Genomic DNA, 15287 nt, shown 5'->3' with positions numbered 1-15287 from the left:
TTTATTAATTTCCTGGCAGATGAGGCGGCTGGCAGACTCCCACTGTAAAGCACCAGCGTCCTCAGAAGATCCTTGAAGTCCGAAGGCTGCAGGTTCCCACCCCTGGGTCCCCAGGCTGCCATGTGGTCTCCAAGCAGCCGGTGCACATCGTGCAGCCCCCACAAAACGTCACCTCTGCCTGGGCGCAGCCCCTAGCGGCATCCACGTCGGCCCACCCTGGGAGGTCTGATGGGCTTCGATGACATTTGGCTGGGACGTGCCTGGGGCGGGGCTCTGGCAGCCCCTGTCATCAGAGGCCCACCCTCTGCACCCCAACTCCACCACTGCGCCCTACAGGCCTGGGGACACAGAGGAAGCACTCGGGCAGGTCCCCGCCCAGGGAGGCCCCCAAACTTGCAGCCCAGTGACACGGCGGGCAGTGTTGTGTGTGGCCCTGACCCAATCCTGTCTCCTTGTGTCACCCAGGAGCAGCCAACAGCTGGGGCAGTTGGTGCTGAGGGGACAAAGGGGACCAAGACAGCAAAATGAAACAGCACAGGAAAAGTGACTGCTTTAATGCATTAGGCAAAATCTTACATAAAATCAGAACTCTATAATCCGTCCCTGCTCCAATTGGTAAAAAGCGGAAGATTCATCACAAGCCAGGTGCAATCTGACCCCAGTTCGCAGACGGCGCAGCGCTGGGTCCGGCCCAGGTGGGCTCTACTTCCCGTTCTCCGTGTTGAACATTTGTTCCTGGAGACGAGCCTGGCTTGAGTCATGCCGGCCCCTCACCGGCCCCGCCTTCTGCACTTGCGGCCCAACGAGGCCCCAGGTGGAAGGCGGGAGGGCCCCCAGGACGGCAGTGCGCATGGGCCAGCCATGGTCACCACACAGGAGACAGGACCCAGGACCCAGCAAGAGTCCCTGGAACACCCCTAAACGCCAGCCACCCTCAGCCAAGGACAGCCTCGGCAGGCCTCTCGCTGGGTGGCACGTGAACTAGACCAGGGTCCCCACAGAAAGTTTCGGCTCTGCCCGACTTACACCACCCACGCCCAGGCCTGGACCTCACGGGGCCCGGCACTCGGCCACGGCCGCCCTGGCGGGACACTCACCATCAGCATCTGCTCCAGCCTCACCGCGTCGGCGGCAAACTTGCGGATGCCGTCCGAGAGCTTCTCCACGGCCATCTGGTCCTCGTTGTGCAGCCAGCGGAAGGTCTTCTCGTCCAGGTGGATCTGCTCCAGGTCACTGGCCTGGGCTGCGGGGGCACGAGCCACAACCTTGCCCACCCTGCATCCCGCCCGCCTCGGCCCCTCGGGCTGAGCTGCCCCCAAGCCCTTGCTGCCCGGCGTCTCCCACCAGGGCCAGCCCTTGGCCACCCGCAGGGTTCGTGCTGGAGGTGGGACTTGGGCCCACAGCGCCTTAGCCACAGACCTGGTAAAACGCGGGAGGAAAACCAAGCCTCCCACTGAGCCTCACTCCACCCCCTGTCTCCGGAGATGGGCTCCCCCGGTAGGAGGGACGGTCCTCGGCATCGCCCACAGGACAGCGGCAGGGCCACGCCAGCCTCGCCGCAGCCGGGCACTGGGCCTCACCCGCCTTGGCCGAGAGCACCGGTGCCAGCTTGCTGTTGTCTTTGAGCAGCTCCCCCAGGAGCTTGGGCGAGATGGTGAGGAAGTCGCAGCCGGCCAGCGCCTTGACCTCGCCCGTGTTGCGGAAGGAGGCACCCATGACGATGGTTTTGTAGCCAAACTTCTTGTAGTAGTTGTAGATTTTGGTGACGCTCTTCACGCCTGGGCGGAGACAAAGCTGTGTCTCGGGGGCTCCGGCAGAGCCCCCTGCCCTCCCAGTGCGCTGCCTGCAGCCACCATCCCCACCTCACCCTACACCCGGGCGGGGACACAACCACGGCCTCGCACGCCACCCTGACCCCGCACTGCCCTGTGCCCCCCACTCGTCCACGTGGCAGCTCCCCTCCCCCATCACCTCCACGGGCGTCTCACCAGGGTCCTCCAGGGGCTCGTAGGATTTCTTGTCTGTGTTTGCCACGTGCCAGTCGAGGATGCGCCCCACAAACGGGGAGATGAGCGTCACGCCTGCCTCGGCACAGGCCACAGCCTGGGCGAAGGAGAAGAGCAGCGTCATGTTGCAGTGGATGCCGTGCTGCTCCTCGAGCTCCCTGCGGGGACAGGGCCGGTGAGTGCAGGCCAGGGGCACCACCCAGGGCTGACCGGCCGTGCGTGAGCATGTTGAGTCTCTTTTTTGTTTTTTTGTTTTTTTTGACACAGAGTCTCACTCTGGTGCCCGGGCTAGAGTGCCATGGCATCAGCCTCGCTCACAGCAACCTCAGACTCCTGGGCTCCAGCGATCCTCCTGCCTCAGCCTCCCGAGTAGCTGGGACTACAGGCATGCGCCACCATGCCCGGCTAATTTTTTTCTGTATATATTTTTAGTTGTCCAGCTAATTTCTTTCTATTTTTAGTAGAGACGGGGTCTCGCTCTTGCTCAGGCTGGTCTCGAACTCCTGACTTCGAGCAAGCCATCCGCCTGGGCCTCCCAGAGTGCTAGGATTACAGGCGTGAGCCACTGCGCCCGGCCCATGTTGTGTCTTAACAAGGAAAAACGCTCATGGTCTCTTAACTGAAAAGGCAGGAACAGGGTCATCATGTCACTGTCAGGGACACATCTGAACGCCCAACAGGGTTTTATCTGGGCAGTGGGTTATGGGTGACTGGAATCTTCTTCACCCCATTATGAAACAGGGACAAAGGCGAGAGAGATCCTTGGTGCCCACACTCTGCCACGTGGCCGCGATGTGGGCTGAGACAGCCAAGCCTCTGCTCAGGCCTCACCAGCCACAAGTTCCCTGCCCGACCCCCAGCTTCAGAGGTGCCACTGCCACGTGGCCACCGTGGGTGGGGACGTTCCAGGGCAGCGGCAGTGCTCACACCAAGCTGGGCAATGGCAGACGGCACAGCCAAGGTGGGAACCAGCCCACGGTTCCTCCAAGGGTCACACACAGTTGCCACGTGACCTAGCAAGTCCACTCCTGCGTGTTTGCCCACAGCAAACAAAAGCACACGTCCACACCAGCCCGTGCACACCGCGTTCCCGGCAGCACTGCTCACACAGCGGCAAAGGTGGAAACCGGCCAAGTGTCCGTCAACAGATGGCTGTAAGCGTGGTCTGTCCTGCGACAGGATAGCACTCAGCCACGGACAGGGAGCAGCACTGACACCCGCCACCACGTGGACGCAGCTTGCCACGTGGAGTGAGAGGAGCCAGAGGCAAAAGCCACGTGTTCTGTGATTCCGTGTGTGAGCCACATCTGAAACCAGCAGAACCATTGAGAGAAGGCAGATCAGTGGCTGTGGCTGGGCCTGGAACATGCCAACACGCAGACACGTGTGGGAACGCCACGCCACAGGCTGCCGGGAGTTACCCGAGCACAGCAGCGTCGCTACTCATGGGCAGGAACAGCACAGAGCAGTTTCACTTTGTTTTTCACCATTTTCTGTCTCTCCAACTCTGAGCATGTATTTTGTATAATAGTTTACTTTTTAAAAACCATAGGCCGGGCGCGGTGGCTCACGCCTGTCATCCCAGCACTCTGGGAGGCCGAGGCAGGAGGATCGCTCGAGGTCAGGAGTTCGAGACCAGCGTGAGCAAGAGCAAGACCCCGTCTCTACTAAAAATGGAAAGAAATTATCTGGCCAACTAAAAATATATATAGAAAAAATTAGCTGGGCATGGTGGTGCATGCCCATAGTCCCAGCTACTCGGGAGGCTGAGACAGGAGGATCACTTAAGCCCAGGAGTTTGAGGTTGCTGTGAGCGAGGCTGACGCCACGGCACTCACTCTAGCCTGGGCAACAGAGCAAGACTCTGTCTCAAATAAATAAATAAATAAATAAAAACCATGTAAATTTAGGCTCGCATCGATCAGGACAGGAACGAAAGACAAACTCTGCATGTATTAAGGGAGGCTTTGCTTTTCTGCTGGGTGGGGCGAAGCCGCATGTCCTGGGAAACGCCTTGTCTCCAAAGACCGACAAGCGAGGGAGCTGGCGCTGCCACAGCAGCTGGGGGCTGTGCCCCCGACTCTGGCCCCCGCAAAGGCTGAGAGGTGAAGGTCGCCTGACGCCATGTGGCCGCCCCTCCAGACACTTACTTTCCAGCCTGAATCCCTTCCCAGGTTGATGACAGCTTGATAAGAATTCTGTCCTTGCTGATCCCAGCTTCCTTGTAGAGCTCGATGAGGCGCCTGGCTCTGGCCACCATCGCATCCTTATCGAAGGAGAGCCTGTGAGAGCAAGGGGCCACCTCCTCAGGTCACGCAGGACACCCCCGGAGCAGAGCACGCTGGTAGCGGGTGTCTGTCTGCCCGAGCCGGCCCTGAGCCGCAGCTCCTGCCTGCCCTCCCCTTGCCCAGCATGGCTCCCAGAACACGCAAAACCCAGTCTCAAGGTTCTTTTCTTTTTTTCCCAATTATTTTGTTTTCTTTTTTTCTTTCTATTCCTTACAGACATCTCGCAAGTCTCAAAGTTCTTCAGTGGGAGCTGCAGGCTGTGGGTTTTGCTCAAACGCTAAGAGGGAGCTCCAGGGTGGGCACCGACCGGGACAGCTCAGGGGAGCAAACTTGCTGAGCGCTGCGATGCCGCCTCGGCCCCCCGAACCCCTCCGCGCCTGGGACCGCGGCCCGGCCAGCCCGTCTGCGCGGGAGGAAACAGCCTCACCTGGCATCCACTTCCGTGGACACCCGGCCTGGAATCTTCTTCAGTATTTCTGCTCCAAACAGCACAAACAGTTTATCCATAGCGTTTTTAATCTGGTCTTCTTGTGAGCTGAAATTCAAAGGAAAAGTATCAGGTTAGAAGTTTGTGAGGTTCAAGTACACAAGATTCTACAACAAATTTGGTTATTCCTTTGCCAAATTTCTTTCCATCTTTTTTCTTTAAAAACATTTTTTAGGCCGGGCGCGGTGGCTCATGCCTGTAATCCCAGCACTCTGGGAGGTTGAGGCAGGCGGATTGTTTGAGCTCAGGAGTTCGGGACCAGCCTGAGCAAGAGCGAGACCCCGTCTCTACTAAAAATAGAAAGAAATTATATGGACAGGCCGGGCGTGGTGGCTCACGCCTGTAATCCTAGCACTCTGGGAGGCCGAGGTGGGCGGATTGTTTGAGCTCAGGAGTTCGAGACTAGCCTGAGCAAGAGCGAGACCCCATCTCTACTAAAAATAGAAAGAAATTATATGGACAGCTAAAAATATATATAGAAAAAATTAGCCGGGCATGGTGGCGCATGCCTGTAGTCCCAGCTACTCGGGAGGCTGAGACAGGAGGATCCCTTGAGCTCAGGAGTTTGAGGTTGCTGTGAGCGAGGCTGACGCCACGGCACTCACTCTAGCCTGGGCAACAGAGTGAGACTCTGCCTCAAAAAAAAAAAAAAAAAATTTTTTTTTAAATTATAAAATACACGATAAGATTTGCCATCTTCCCCGTTCTTAAGTGTGGCGGCATCGCGCATACTCGTAACGCTGTGCCCCTCACGATCGCCCCCCTCCACAGCTCTTCCATCACCCAAACTGAATCCGCCTTGTGGCACTTGCAAAAAATCATCTACTCAGTCTGTTTGAAGTTGCCTGGTCAGACAGCAGGTGAGGTGCACAACGCTGCTCCAAAACGAATCGCTCTCTGAGGGGCTCGGCAGCCCCTGCACGCGGGTGGGTCTTCAGCGGGGGCGGGAGGGTCAGAGCTCATGGCTGCCGGGTCACCTAGCCCAGCAAAGGCAGCACCGTCGCGGCACCAGGAGCACCGAGGCCTCGCTGGTGCCATGGGGGTACAACGCCACCGAGAGAGGAGAAGAAGGGGAGGTGGCCAAGATGGGGCGGGCAGCGGCCAGATTCGGCGTCCAAGCGTCCAGAGCAGCTGCCGCACGTGGTTGAGGAGAGCTGCCTGCAGGCCACGGGGACGTGGCCAAAGCAGGCATCGGGAAGGGACCCTCCTGCCGGAGGCCCAGCCATCTGCCCAGCACCACTCTCAAGCTGGGTGTTACTACTCTGAAAAAAATTTTAACATCTAGAAAATGCAAATCTCACTGGGCGCAGTGGTGCGAACCTATAAACCCAGCACTTTGGGAGGCTGAGGCGGGAGCATCGCCGGAGCCGAGGAGTCGGAGGCTGCAGCGAGCTGTGATGACGCCACGGCACTCCAGCCTGGGTGACAGAGTGAGACCCTGTCTCCAAAAACAAAACAAAGCTAAACAAAAACAAACCAAAAAAGAACATGCAAATCTACGGGCACGGAGAGTAGTCTGTGGCTGCCTGGGTGAGGGAGTGGGGACCTACTGCACCCAAGTACCAGGGAACGTTCTAGGAGGTCACGTGTTGCAAAACTGGACTGTGGTGATGGCTACATCACGGCCAAAATTCACCAGGCTCACTGGCCTATGCACACAGTGAATTTCACTCCAGTTAGGCTGCTAAAAAATAATAAAACGACAGCCAGTAGACACACCAGAGCTGCAGGGAGCTGACCACAAAAGAGAGACTTTGGGGGTCTCCAGGTGTTCTGCGTCTTGGCTGGGGGTTCACAGGGCGGGCACAATGGCCAGACCCGCTGGACTGCATGCCCATGATGGGTGCAGTTCCCTCCATGCAAATAACACTTCAACAAACAAAAACAGGCAAAAAAGATGGCTTTCTTCCCCTGAGTTTACGATAACCCACTAGACTAGTGTGGGGACCCAGACGGGTCCCCCAGACCCAGGGAACTCACCCGCCCAGCTTCCTGCCATAGGCAATGGCCTCCCCCACCAGCTCCTGGTAGGTGGGCATCCTCGCCGCGGCCAGGATCAGGGACGGGTTGGTGGTGGCGTCCTGGGGCTTGTACTCATCAATGGCTGGGGAAATAATTTCCGAAAAGAGGAAAGTAAGTGGGGTGTTTGCTTCCACCCACAAACCCACGACAGGTCCCCTGTAAGCCCCACAGGCGTCTCCCAGGGCAGGGCGCGGACACGCTTCTCACCCCCGTCCCCATGGCTGGAGGTTGGCCAAGAGGCAGCTCTGGGCACAGTGATGAAACCACCCCCGAGACGAAGCACCTGCAGGTCACACCCCCCCCACGAGGGCTTTCAACACCGCGAGAGTGAGGGAGAGACAGCGGGAGGACGCCGGCCACACGCACACTCTCCCCACGGCCACACCACCCTGAGCAGGCACGCTGCTCCCCGGCCAGTGGCACAAATGTGAAAGTTGAATGGGGTCACTCTTGTCATACCCGACTAAAACAGAGTTGAGAAGCACTCGGGAAACATAAGGTTGCTCCAAAAATGTCATTCTCTACAAGCCCAGTTGCTGAAACCGCCTGCGGTAACCCAAAACCAGTCTTGCCTAATCGTTGCTGAAACAACTGCTGCAACTCTAGGACTAACTTTACCCATGGCCACCACTCGCCAATCAAGAGTTCATTCTCGGCCGAGCGCGGTGGCTCACGCCTGTCATCCCAGCACTCTGGGAGGCCGAGGTGGGAGGATCACTCGAGGTCAAGAGTTCGAGACCAGCCTGAGCAAGAGCGAGACTCTGTCTCTACTAAAAATAGAAAGAAATGATTTGGACAGCTAAAAAAAAAAATTTTATATATATATATAAAATTAGCCGGGCATGGTGGCGCATGCCTGTAGTCCCAGGTACTTGGGAGGCAGAGGAAGGAGGATTGCTCGAGCCCAGGAGTTTGAGGTTGCTGTGAGCTAGGCTGACACCATGGCACTCTAGCCTGGGCAACAGAGCAAGACTCTGTCTCAAAAAAAACCAAAAAAACGCTGTTGGTCCTTTACTCAAATGTTTTGTCCTCTGGATTTAAGAAAATATTCTCTCTTAAGTCATCTATAATTCACAGCAATTTGGTAAAGTATACCTTTGTAAACAAAGATAAAAGCAGTTAGGTTTTTTTCTTCTTCCACGATTCCTCCAGAATTGGAAAACTAATTACGAGTGCTCTTTGTTTTGTTTTTTTTTCTGAGACAGAGTCTCACTCTGTTGCCCGGGCTAGAGTGAGTGCCGTGGCATCAGCCTAGCTCACAGCAACCTCAAACTCCTGAGCTCAAGCAATCCTCCTGTCTCAGCCTCCCGAGTAGCTGGGACTACAGGTATGCGCCACATGCCTGGCTAATTTTTTCTATGTATTTTAGTTGTCCATATAATTTCTTTCTATTTTTAGTAGAGATGGGGGTCTTGCTCTTGCTCAGGCTGGTCTCAAACTCCTGAGCTCAAACGATCCACCCGCCTCGGCCTCCCAGAGTGCTGGGATTACAGGCATGAGCCACCGCGCCCGGCCTAATTGTGAGTGCTCTTAATGGCACTGGTTACTTGCATAAGTCCAGTGAAAATGTGCTCTCTCACACTGGTTACATTACCAAGGCTTTCACTGAAATGTCATATTTGAAAAAATGCACAAAAGGCTTGTTACAGTGAGTTAATAAAAATTGTCACTTCCTGGCAGGCCCAGGAACTTTACATAAAATTATGCTGAGGTGGGAGGATCGCTTGAGGCCAGGAGTTGGAGACCAGCCTGAGCAAAAGTGAGAGCCCGTCTCTACGAAAAACAGAAAAATTAGCCGGGCATGGCGGTGCACTCCTACAGTCCCAGCTCTTGGAAGGCTGAGGCAGGAGGACCACTTGAGACCAGGAGTTGGAGGTTGCTGTGAGCTGTGATGACACCACTGCACTCTAGCCAGGGCGACAGAGTGAGACCCTGTCTCAAAAAGCAAAAGGTTTTTAAGTCTGAGGTTCTTATATATAATCAATGTAGAGGGAAAAAAAAAAGTCATGTTTCCAAAGAAAAGCTATAATAATGCCTGTTATTAGATTGTAACTACACATTGCTTTTGAATTCTTGTTAACCAACTATAGACTCGACTAGGTCCTAAATTCTTCTAGTTTCCTCTAATCAAACTTTCTTCCATAAAATTATAAAATGGGAACTGCTCTGTTCCTAAAGCCCTATAAGCTAAAACTAGACGATTTTTAAGGAACAAATCTGGTGCCTGATGTGCGAGCCACACAGAAATTTCACCAAACCACCTGAGGCTATAACCAGAGACACTCAAACTACTCCACGCTGTAAACAGCTTTTCCTAGAAGGTTGGAACAAGACTCCGTATCACAGCGAGACTCTCTTGGCCCCCTAACAATGCTCCCTTTTTCTTTCCTTCTTTTTGTGACACAAGGTCTACGTTGCCCAGGCTGATGTCGAACTCCTGGGCTCAAGTGATCCTCCAGCTTCAGCCTCCTGAGTAGCTGGGACCACAGGTGGGCACCACTGTGCCCAGCTACCTTTTTGACAGGATAATGGTGCAATTAAAATTTCACAGTCGGTAGCTTCCACAGATAACTTGACAAAACCTGATCTAAGAAATCCTTTTAGTCCATATAGTGGGCAACTTTGATGATATCCCTGACACGACTTTCTGTTCAAATGATACTGGTGGTCCCTTTCGTGAAGCTGGCATCTCTGCTTTACTTATTTGTTTGAGACGGGTCCTTGCTGTCACCCAGGCTGCAGTGCAGTGGCACAGTCATTTCTCACCGTCGCCTCTAACTCCTGGGCTCAAGGATCCTCCTGCCTAAGCCTCTGAGTAGCCACGACAGGCCAGCACTACCACATCCAGCTAATCTGTTTTATTTTTGTAGAGACGGGGTCTCACTGCGTTGCCCAGGCCGGTCTTGAACTCCCGGCCTCAGCTGATGCTCCTGCCTCGGCCTCACAAAGCGCTGGGATTACAGATGTGAGCTACCGTACCCAGCCTATGTTCTTTGCTTTAATTCGACCCAGTCATAAAATACAACCTGCTGGTGACAAGTCTGACCAGGTATGTCTGAACTTTCTGATGTTTAGTTGGTGACTTGGAAGAAAAAACATGAACTCCCCTTCCTCTGCTCTTACGCCATGACCGTCATCAACGCCGAGAACTTCTGTGACCACAAGCGTGAGGGTTTCTCCCCACGCACTTAAGCAATCAGCTCTGCAGCAGGCACCAGCGGGGCGTCCGCCAGCCGGGTCGGACGCTGCCCACCTGAAGACAGCACGGGATCCCCCGGGCCGAGGCGCTGGCCCACAGGACCACGCCCCAGGCCCCACCTCCCACCAGCTTTAAGTCTGGGCCTCTGGAACGTCTGACCAACCAGCTTCAAGTTGGGGTTTCCAACCTGAACTGATCTTTGGGTTCGATGAGTTTGCCAGAGCGACTCCCAGGACTCAAGGAGACACTTCGGTTTAGCAGTTTATTACAAAGGATATGCGGGAGGAGGCGGAGGGGGCCAGGTGTGGGGAAGGGGCGCGGGGCTTCCAGGCCGGCAACGCCACCCTCCAGGAACCCCCACGTGCTCAGCTCTCCCAAAGCTCCCCAAGCCCCGTCCTCTTGGGCCCCTTATGGAGACTTCACTGGACAGACGACGGGAGCGTGGACGGCCACGCGGAAACGTGCCTGGACAAACAGGGTGGGCCGGCGCTGTCGGACCGAGTGGGGCGCCCAGCAAGCCCGTGCAGACCCTCGTGGCCTCCCTGCGCAGCAGTCCTCCCCCAGCTGCGGGCAAGACCCCTGCTGCGGTGGGGTCCTGTGACCCGCAACCAGACAAGGTAGGGCGGAGAATTTCTTTCCGGTCAGCTGTGAGACAGCAAGGCCGGCAAAGACTCCTGCCTTGGGGGAAGGGCAGGTGAGAGGAGGGCAGGAGGGGGAGCGAGAGGCCTGTCTTCTGAGGCTGCTGCCAAGGCCTGACGCTCCCAGCGAGGCCTGACGCTCCCAGCATAACTGGAAGAGCTACGGAAGTCCTGGGCCAGGAAGCACGGACGATAAACCTGTCTCTCGCTCGATCTTAGCGTCAGTTACCCTCAAAATTAGGTGCATGGTTTAAAACTATTATTCAAACTGGATTTATTACAGCGTTGTGGATTATTTTTTTGTACCATGATTTTTAAGCTTTGTTCTTACCGCCTGTCCAATCTTTGTGAAGCCAGCTCTCCTGGCAGGACAGTGCTGCTCGGCACTGTAAGGCAGAAGGCTGCTGACGCCTGTGGGACTGACACGGTGCAGTTCATGGGGGATTCCAACAGACCTGCCCCGAGAACATTTCTCCTTCTGGCCTCTGTTACTTGCATGTGGCCTGGGTCCCTGACATAGACCCCCATGCCTTGCCCTGACCAGGGGCACAGACAGCTGGGACAGGTCCACCCTGGCACTGAGGGACAATCAAGCCTAACTGCAAAACCGTTGATCAGCTTTGCTTTCAGAGAAGGGTCTTACTCAAAAGGAGAAAATGTGAGAGTTGATCACACCATCTAGGTCACGCTTGTCACACCCAACTAGAACAGAGTCAAGAAGCCACGGGAAGCGCTCAGGGCACCAACACTGCTCCAAAGTGTGACAGTGCCCTGAGCCTCTGTCCGCTGCAGCTGCTGTCGCGTGGCCCGACGTGTTTTGTCTAGTTTAACCCACGGCCCTCACAGAGCCTCACTGCCGCCAACGGACTTTCTTGCGGAGGAGGAAATAACACTTCTCTTTTTATTAAACCCCCATTCCCTTGTTCTTCAGACAGGATGAAGCCCGCCTGGTCTGCGTGTACCCTGGATTGCAGTTCTTCTTCCCAAATCACACGTAAAAGTGAGAAATTGCTCTTCACGCTTCCGACTTTGACCCAAGAGCAGACACCGCACGGTTACTTTCAGGAAGGACGACTCTCCTTCTCTAACTACAGCCTCTTCTAACTCATTAGGTCTCTCTCCGGTAACTGAGCTAGGAATCCAGAGAAGCCAGTGGGGCTCCACTGGGGGTCTCGAAGGCCGGCTGCCCCGTGGGACGTGGAGGCAACCAGCCGAGGGTGCCACTGCCGGCCACAGAGGGCCCACTGCTTCAGGAGGGCAGCTGGTTCGGTAAAGTTATTTGGCAAGTAAATATTTTCAAAGTATTCTTTGATGACAAAACTGTTGAGATGGAGAACAGACGAGAGGTTGCCAGGAAACAGGGTGGCTCTCAGGGGCACAGGGAGATCTCAGTGACAACAGGACAGCTCTGTCCTGACAGGAATCTACATGTACGAGACCACCCCGCAATGCAGACTGAAAACTGGGGAGCCCTGAGCCAGGTCTGCAGCCTGAGAGTGTCGCACCCAGTGTCACACCATGCCCCAGTCACACAGGATGTTGCCATGGGGACACTGGGTGAAGGGTTCATGGGACTCTATGAGCTAATTCTGCAACTTCTGTGAGTCCATGATGATGTCAGTAACGAGAGAAAGCACGCCCTGGCACGGTGCTGGCACGGGGCTGCCAGTATCCACCGCGATGCACCAAAATGGTATATTTCATTGTTAAAACTACCCCTTGATAAAGTCAGCTCTTGGCAACCTGCTTTTACTACAATTAAAAGCAAAACCAAGATCCACCGGGGTCAACAGATGGGGTTCAGCATCCCAAGAAACTTAAAGTGAACGCAAAACGGGATGGGGGTGGTGGCATTGTTCTGAGAAGGGCATCCACAGCTTCCGTGGCATTTTCTTTTTTTTCGAGACAGAGTCTTGCTCCGTCACCTGGACTAGAGTGCCGTGGCGTCAGCCTGGCTCACAGCAACCTCAAACTCCTGGGCTCAAGCGATCCTCCTGCCTCAGCCTCCCTAGCAGCTGAGACTACAGGTGCGCACCACCATGCCCGGCTAATTTTTCTATTTTTTAGTAGAGACGGGGGTCTCATTCTTGCTCAGGTTGGTCTCGAACTCCTGAGCTCAAGTGATCCTCCCACCTCAGCCTCCCAGAGTGCTAGGATTATAGGTGTGAGCCACCTTGGCTGCCTATCCATGACATTTTTAAAGAGGCCTGTGACCCACCCAAGGAGTTAAGAACCTTCACTTCATAAAATAGAGATCACAAACCCAACATACTATTTACAACTACAAAACACAAAACATAAATGAACATATACTACCAACGAATGTATCTTTTAATGACGTTAATATTCATTTAAAAATAAAAATGTCAGGGCTGGTCTGATGGTAGTGGATTATCAGAACTTATTAACATTAGTGTCACTAAAGTTGGTATACAACTCCCCCACCCCTCCGCTGCGAAATTTGACTGGGGAAAAAAAAGGAAAAAAATGTCAGGACTTGGGTCTAGAAGATCTCTCTTTCTCTCTCTCTCTCTCTTTTTTTTTTTTTTGAGACAGAGTCTTGCTCTGTCACCCTGGCTAGAGTGCCGTGGCGTCAGCCTAGCTCACAGCAACCTCAAACTCCTGGGCTCAAGCGATCCTACTGCCTCAGCCTCCCGAGTAGCTGGGACTACAGGTGTGCGCCACCATGCCTGGCTAATTTTTTCTATATATTTTTTGTTGTCCAGCTAATTTCTTTCTATTTTTAGTAGAGACGGGGTCTCGCTCTTGCTCAGGCTGGTCGTGAACTCCTGACCTCTAGTGATTCTCCGGCCTCAGCCTCCCAGAGTGCTGGGATTACAGGCGGGAGCCAAGCCACCACGCCCGGCCTAGAAGATCTCCTAAAATCAAAAAAACCCAGCGCTCTCCGGCCGGTCCTCTGGGAAAACCCAGCGTTCTTGGCCCTGCGTTGCCAGAGGTGTAATGGACTTGACACGGGGCACCGGCTCTGCTCTGACAGTGGGAGTCTCGGGAGCAATGCAGGCCAGGGCTCTGCCCGCCAAGGAAGGACATTGCAAACTACGCTCAGTACTCAGAAGGAAAGAACTGAGGGGGATAAGTGTGCAGCCACTTTCCTGGCGCTTTCTTTCTTGTGAACAGAGAGGTCTGGACTACAAGGGGTTGTGTGTGTGAGAGGGACTCTCCGGTTTCCAAACACGGGTTCGGAGCGTGGTGCTAGCACCCCACTCGGGCCACTGAATCCCTCTTTTATAGTTAAGTGGCCAAATATGCCTATTCACTCTCCCAGGCTCTGACAGATAAACAATGCTCTTACTCAGCTACCAAAGAGGAATTAAAGCCTGTTTCTCAAGTCACCATGAGAAAGCAGAAAAGAGCGGAAGTTACTTCCCTATAGTGCTCATGGCCCTCACATCCACGGAGCATTTCATGACTTTCCTGAAAATCGTGTTTGTTCACAGCAAAACACAGCAACAAGGCTCATCTACCCCGAACTGCAGAGCACAGAAGAACTAAGGATTAATGGTATAATCCTCTACACTTCTCTGTATCTTCCAAGATCTCGTCAATGAAATGATTCAAGCCCAGTGAAATTTAACAGTGCAGCAATCCTTTGGACTGTGCAGCTGCTTTCTTCACGTGGGGGATGTCCAACCAGGCCAGGCACCTTGTCACCGTGGTCCCCAGCCGGCGGTGGCCGTCCCGCGGGGCAGGAGGAGGAAAGCGAGTGCAGCCGGCTTCAAGAGCAGGCGGTGGCCTTCCTCGTGTCCGGGCAGAGCTAGCTCATGTCCCCGCTCTGCAGTCAACGTCGGCGCAACCAAATCCCATCTGGGACATCACAAGCAAGCCGCTCGGAAATCAGCTCAAAGTCACATCCCGAGTCTCTCCTGAACTCACAGGCCGAGAGGCCCCACGCACCCACTGCACCGGCGCACGGAGGCTCCCCAGGCCGCCAACAGCCCAGCCGGTGCGGGGCCCTGACGGCGAGGGTGGGGCTTGGACTGCGCGCCGCAGCCCGGGGCTCGGGAGGGCCGGTCGGTCGGGCCCGCAGCCTCCCCGCCTCCAAAGCGCCCTAAGCCCCAGCCGCCCGCACCGCCGCCCCGGCCCCGCGTCCGGCACCTGCGCTCCCCCAGCCGCGCAGCCCCAGGCACAGCCCCCGGGTCCACGTCCCGGAACTGGGGGCGCTCGCGCCGGCCGAGGGCGCATGCGCCGTGTCCGTGTTCCGCGCCGGCCTCACCGTGGAAGTCGCCGGTGTCGGCCACCACGGTGGTGAACTGCTTGAGCTGGTCCAGAGCAGACTCCATCCTCTGGCGCTTCACCGGGGAGCTTGACATGGCGAGTCCCGGGCAGCGACGGCGGCGGCGACGGCGGCGGGGGCGCGGGCGGCCCACAATGCCCCGCGGCCGCCGGCCAATCGGAGAGCGTCGCGGGCGGGTGAGTCGGGCGGACCCTGCGCGCCAGGCCCCGCCCCTCCCCGCCCCAAGCCCCGCCCCGAGCTGTAGCCCCGCCCCGAGTCGTAGCTTCGCCCCCGAGTCGCAGCGCCTCCGCGGGCCGGGCCCGGCCTGGTCTCTCCCGGAGCGGAGCTGCGGCCCGGCCGGGGCGTGGGGCTCGGCGCGGTGACTCGTTGAAACCTCGGCACCCTGCGGAGAG

The 15287-nt window shown here is 55.8% G+C and overlaps 1 protein-coding gene across 1 annotated transcript; it reads right to left on the bottom strand.

Annotated features, from left to right (window-relative positions):
• Nucleotides 1-537: 537 nt before the first annotated feature.
• TALDO1 (transaldolase 1) lies at nucleotides 538-15016 on the bottom strand. The gene is made up of 8 exons (XM_069470421.1): nucleotides 14875-15016; nucleotides 6762-6885; nucleotides 4722-4829; nucleotides 4157-4288; nucleotides 1989-2164; nucleotides 1581-1778; nucleotides 1098-1243; nucleotides 538-735 (listed from the first exon to the last, which is right to left on the bottom strand). Exons 1-8 carry the CDS (start codon nucleotides 14969-14971, stop codon nucleotides 703-705), a joined length of 1014 nt encoding a protein of 337 aa, XP_069326522.1. The 5' UTR covers nucleotides 14972-15016; the 3' UTR covers nucleotides 538-702.
• Between the last annotated feature and the right edge of the window lie 271 nt (nucleotides 15017-15287).

This window comes from Eulemur rufifrons, chromosome 6 (genome assembly GCF_041146395.1).
Source record: "Eulemur rufifrons isolate Redbay chromosome 6, OSU_ERuf_1, whole genome shotgun sequence".
Taxonomy (NCBI): domain Eukaryota; kingdom Metazoa; phylum Chordata; class Mammalia; order Primates; family Lemuridae; genus Eulemur; species Eulemur rufifrons.
This window is presented reverse-complemented; position numbering and strand designations above follow the sequence as displayed.

Bases quoted from the DNA above. Each gene is read 5' to 3' on its own strand.
- TALDO1 (XM_069470421.1), bottom strand. From the start codon at position 14,971: ATGTCAAGCTCCCCGGTGAAGCGCCAGAGGATGGAGTCTGCTCTGGAC. The intron at 1,779-1,988 runs GTGAGACGCCCG...GTCTCCGCCCAG, and splicing joins CGAGCCCCTGGAGGACCCTG to GCGTGAAGAGCGTCACCAAA. The intron at 736-1,097 runs GTGAGTGTCCCG...GCTCGTCTCCAG, and splicing joins GGCTGGAGCAGATGCTGATG to GAACAAATGTTCAACACGGA.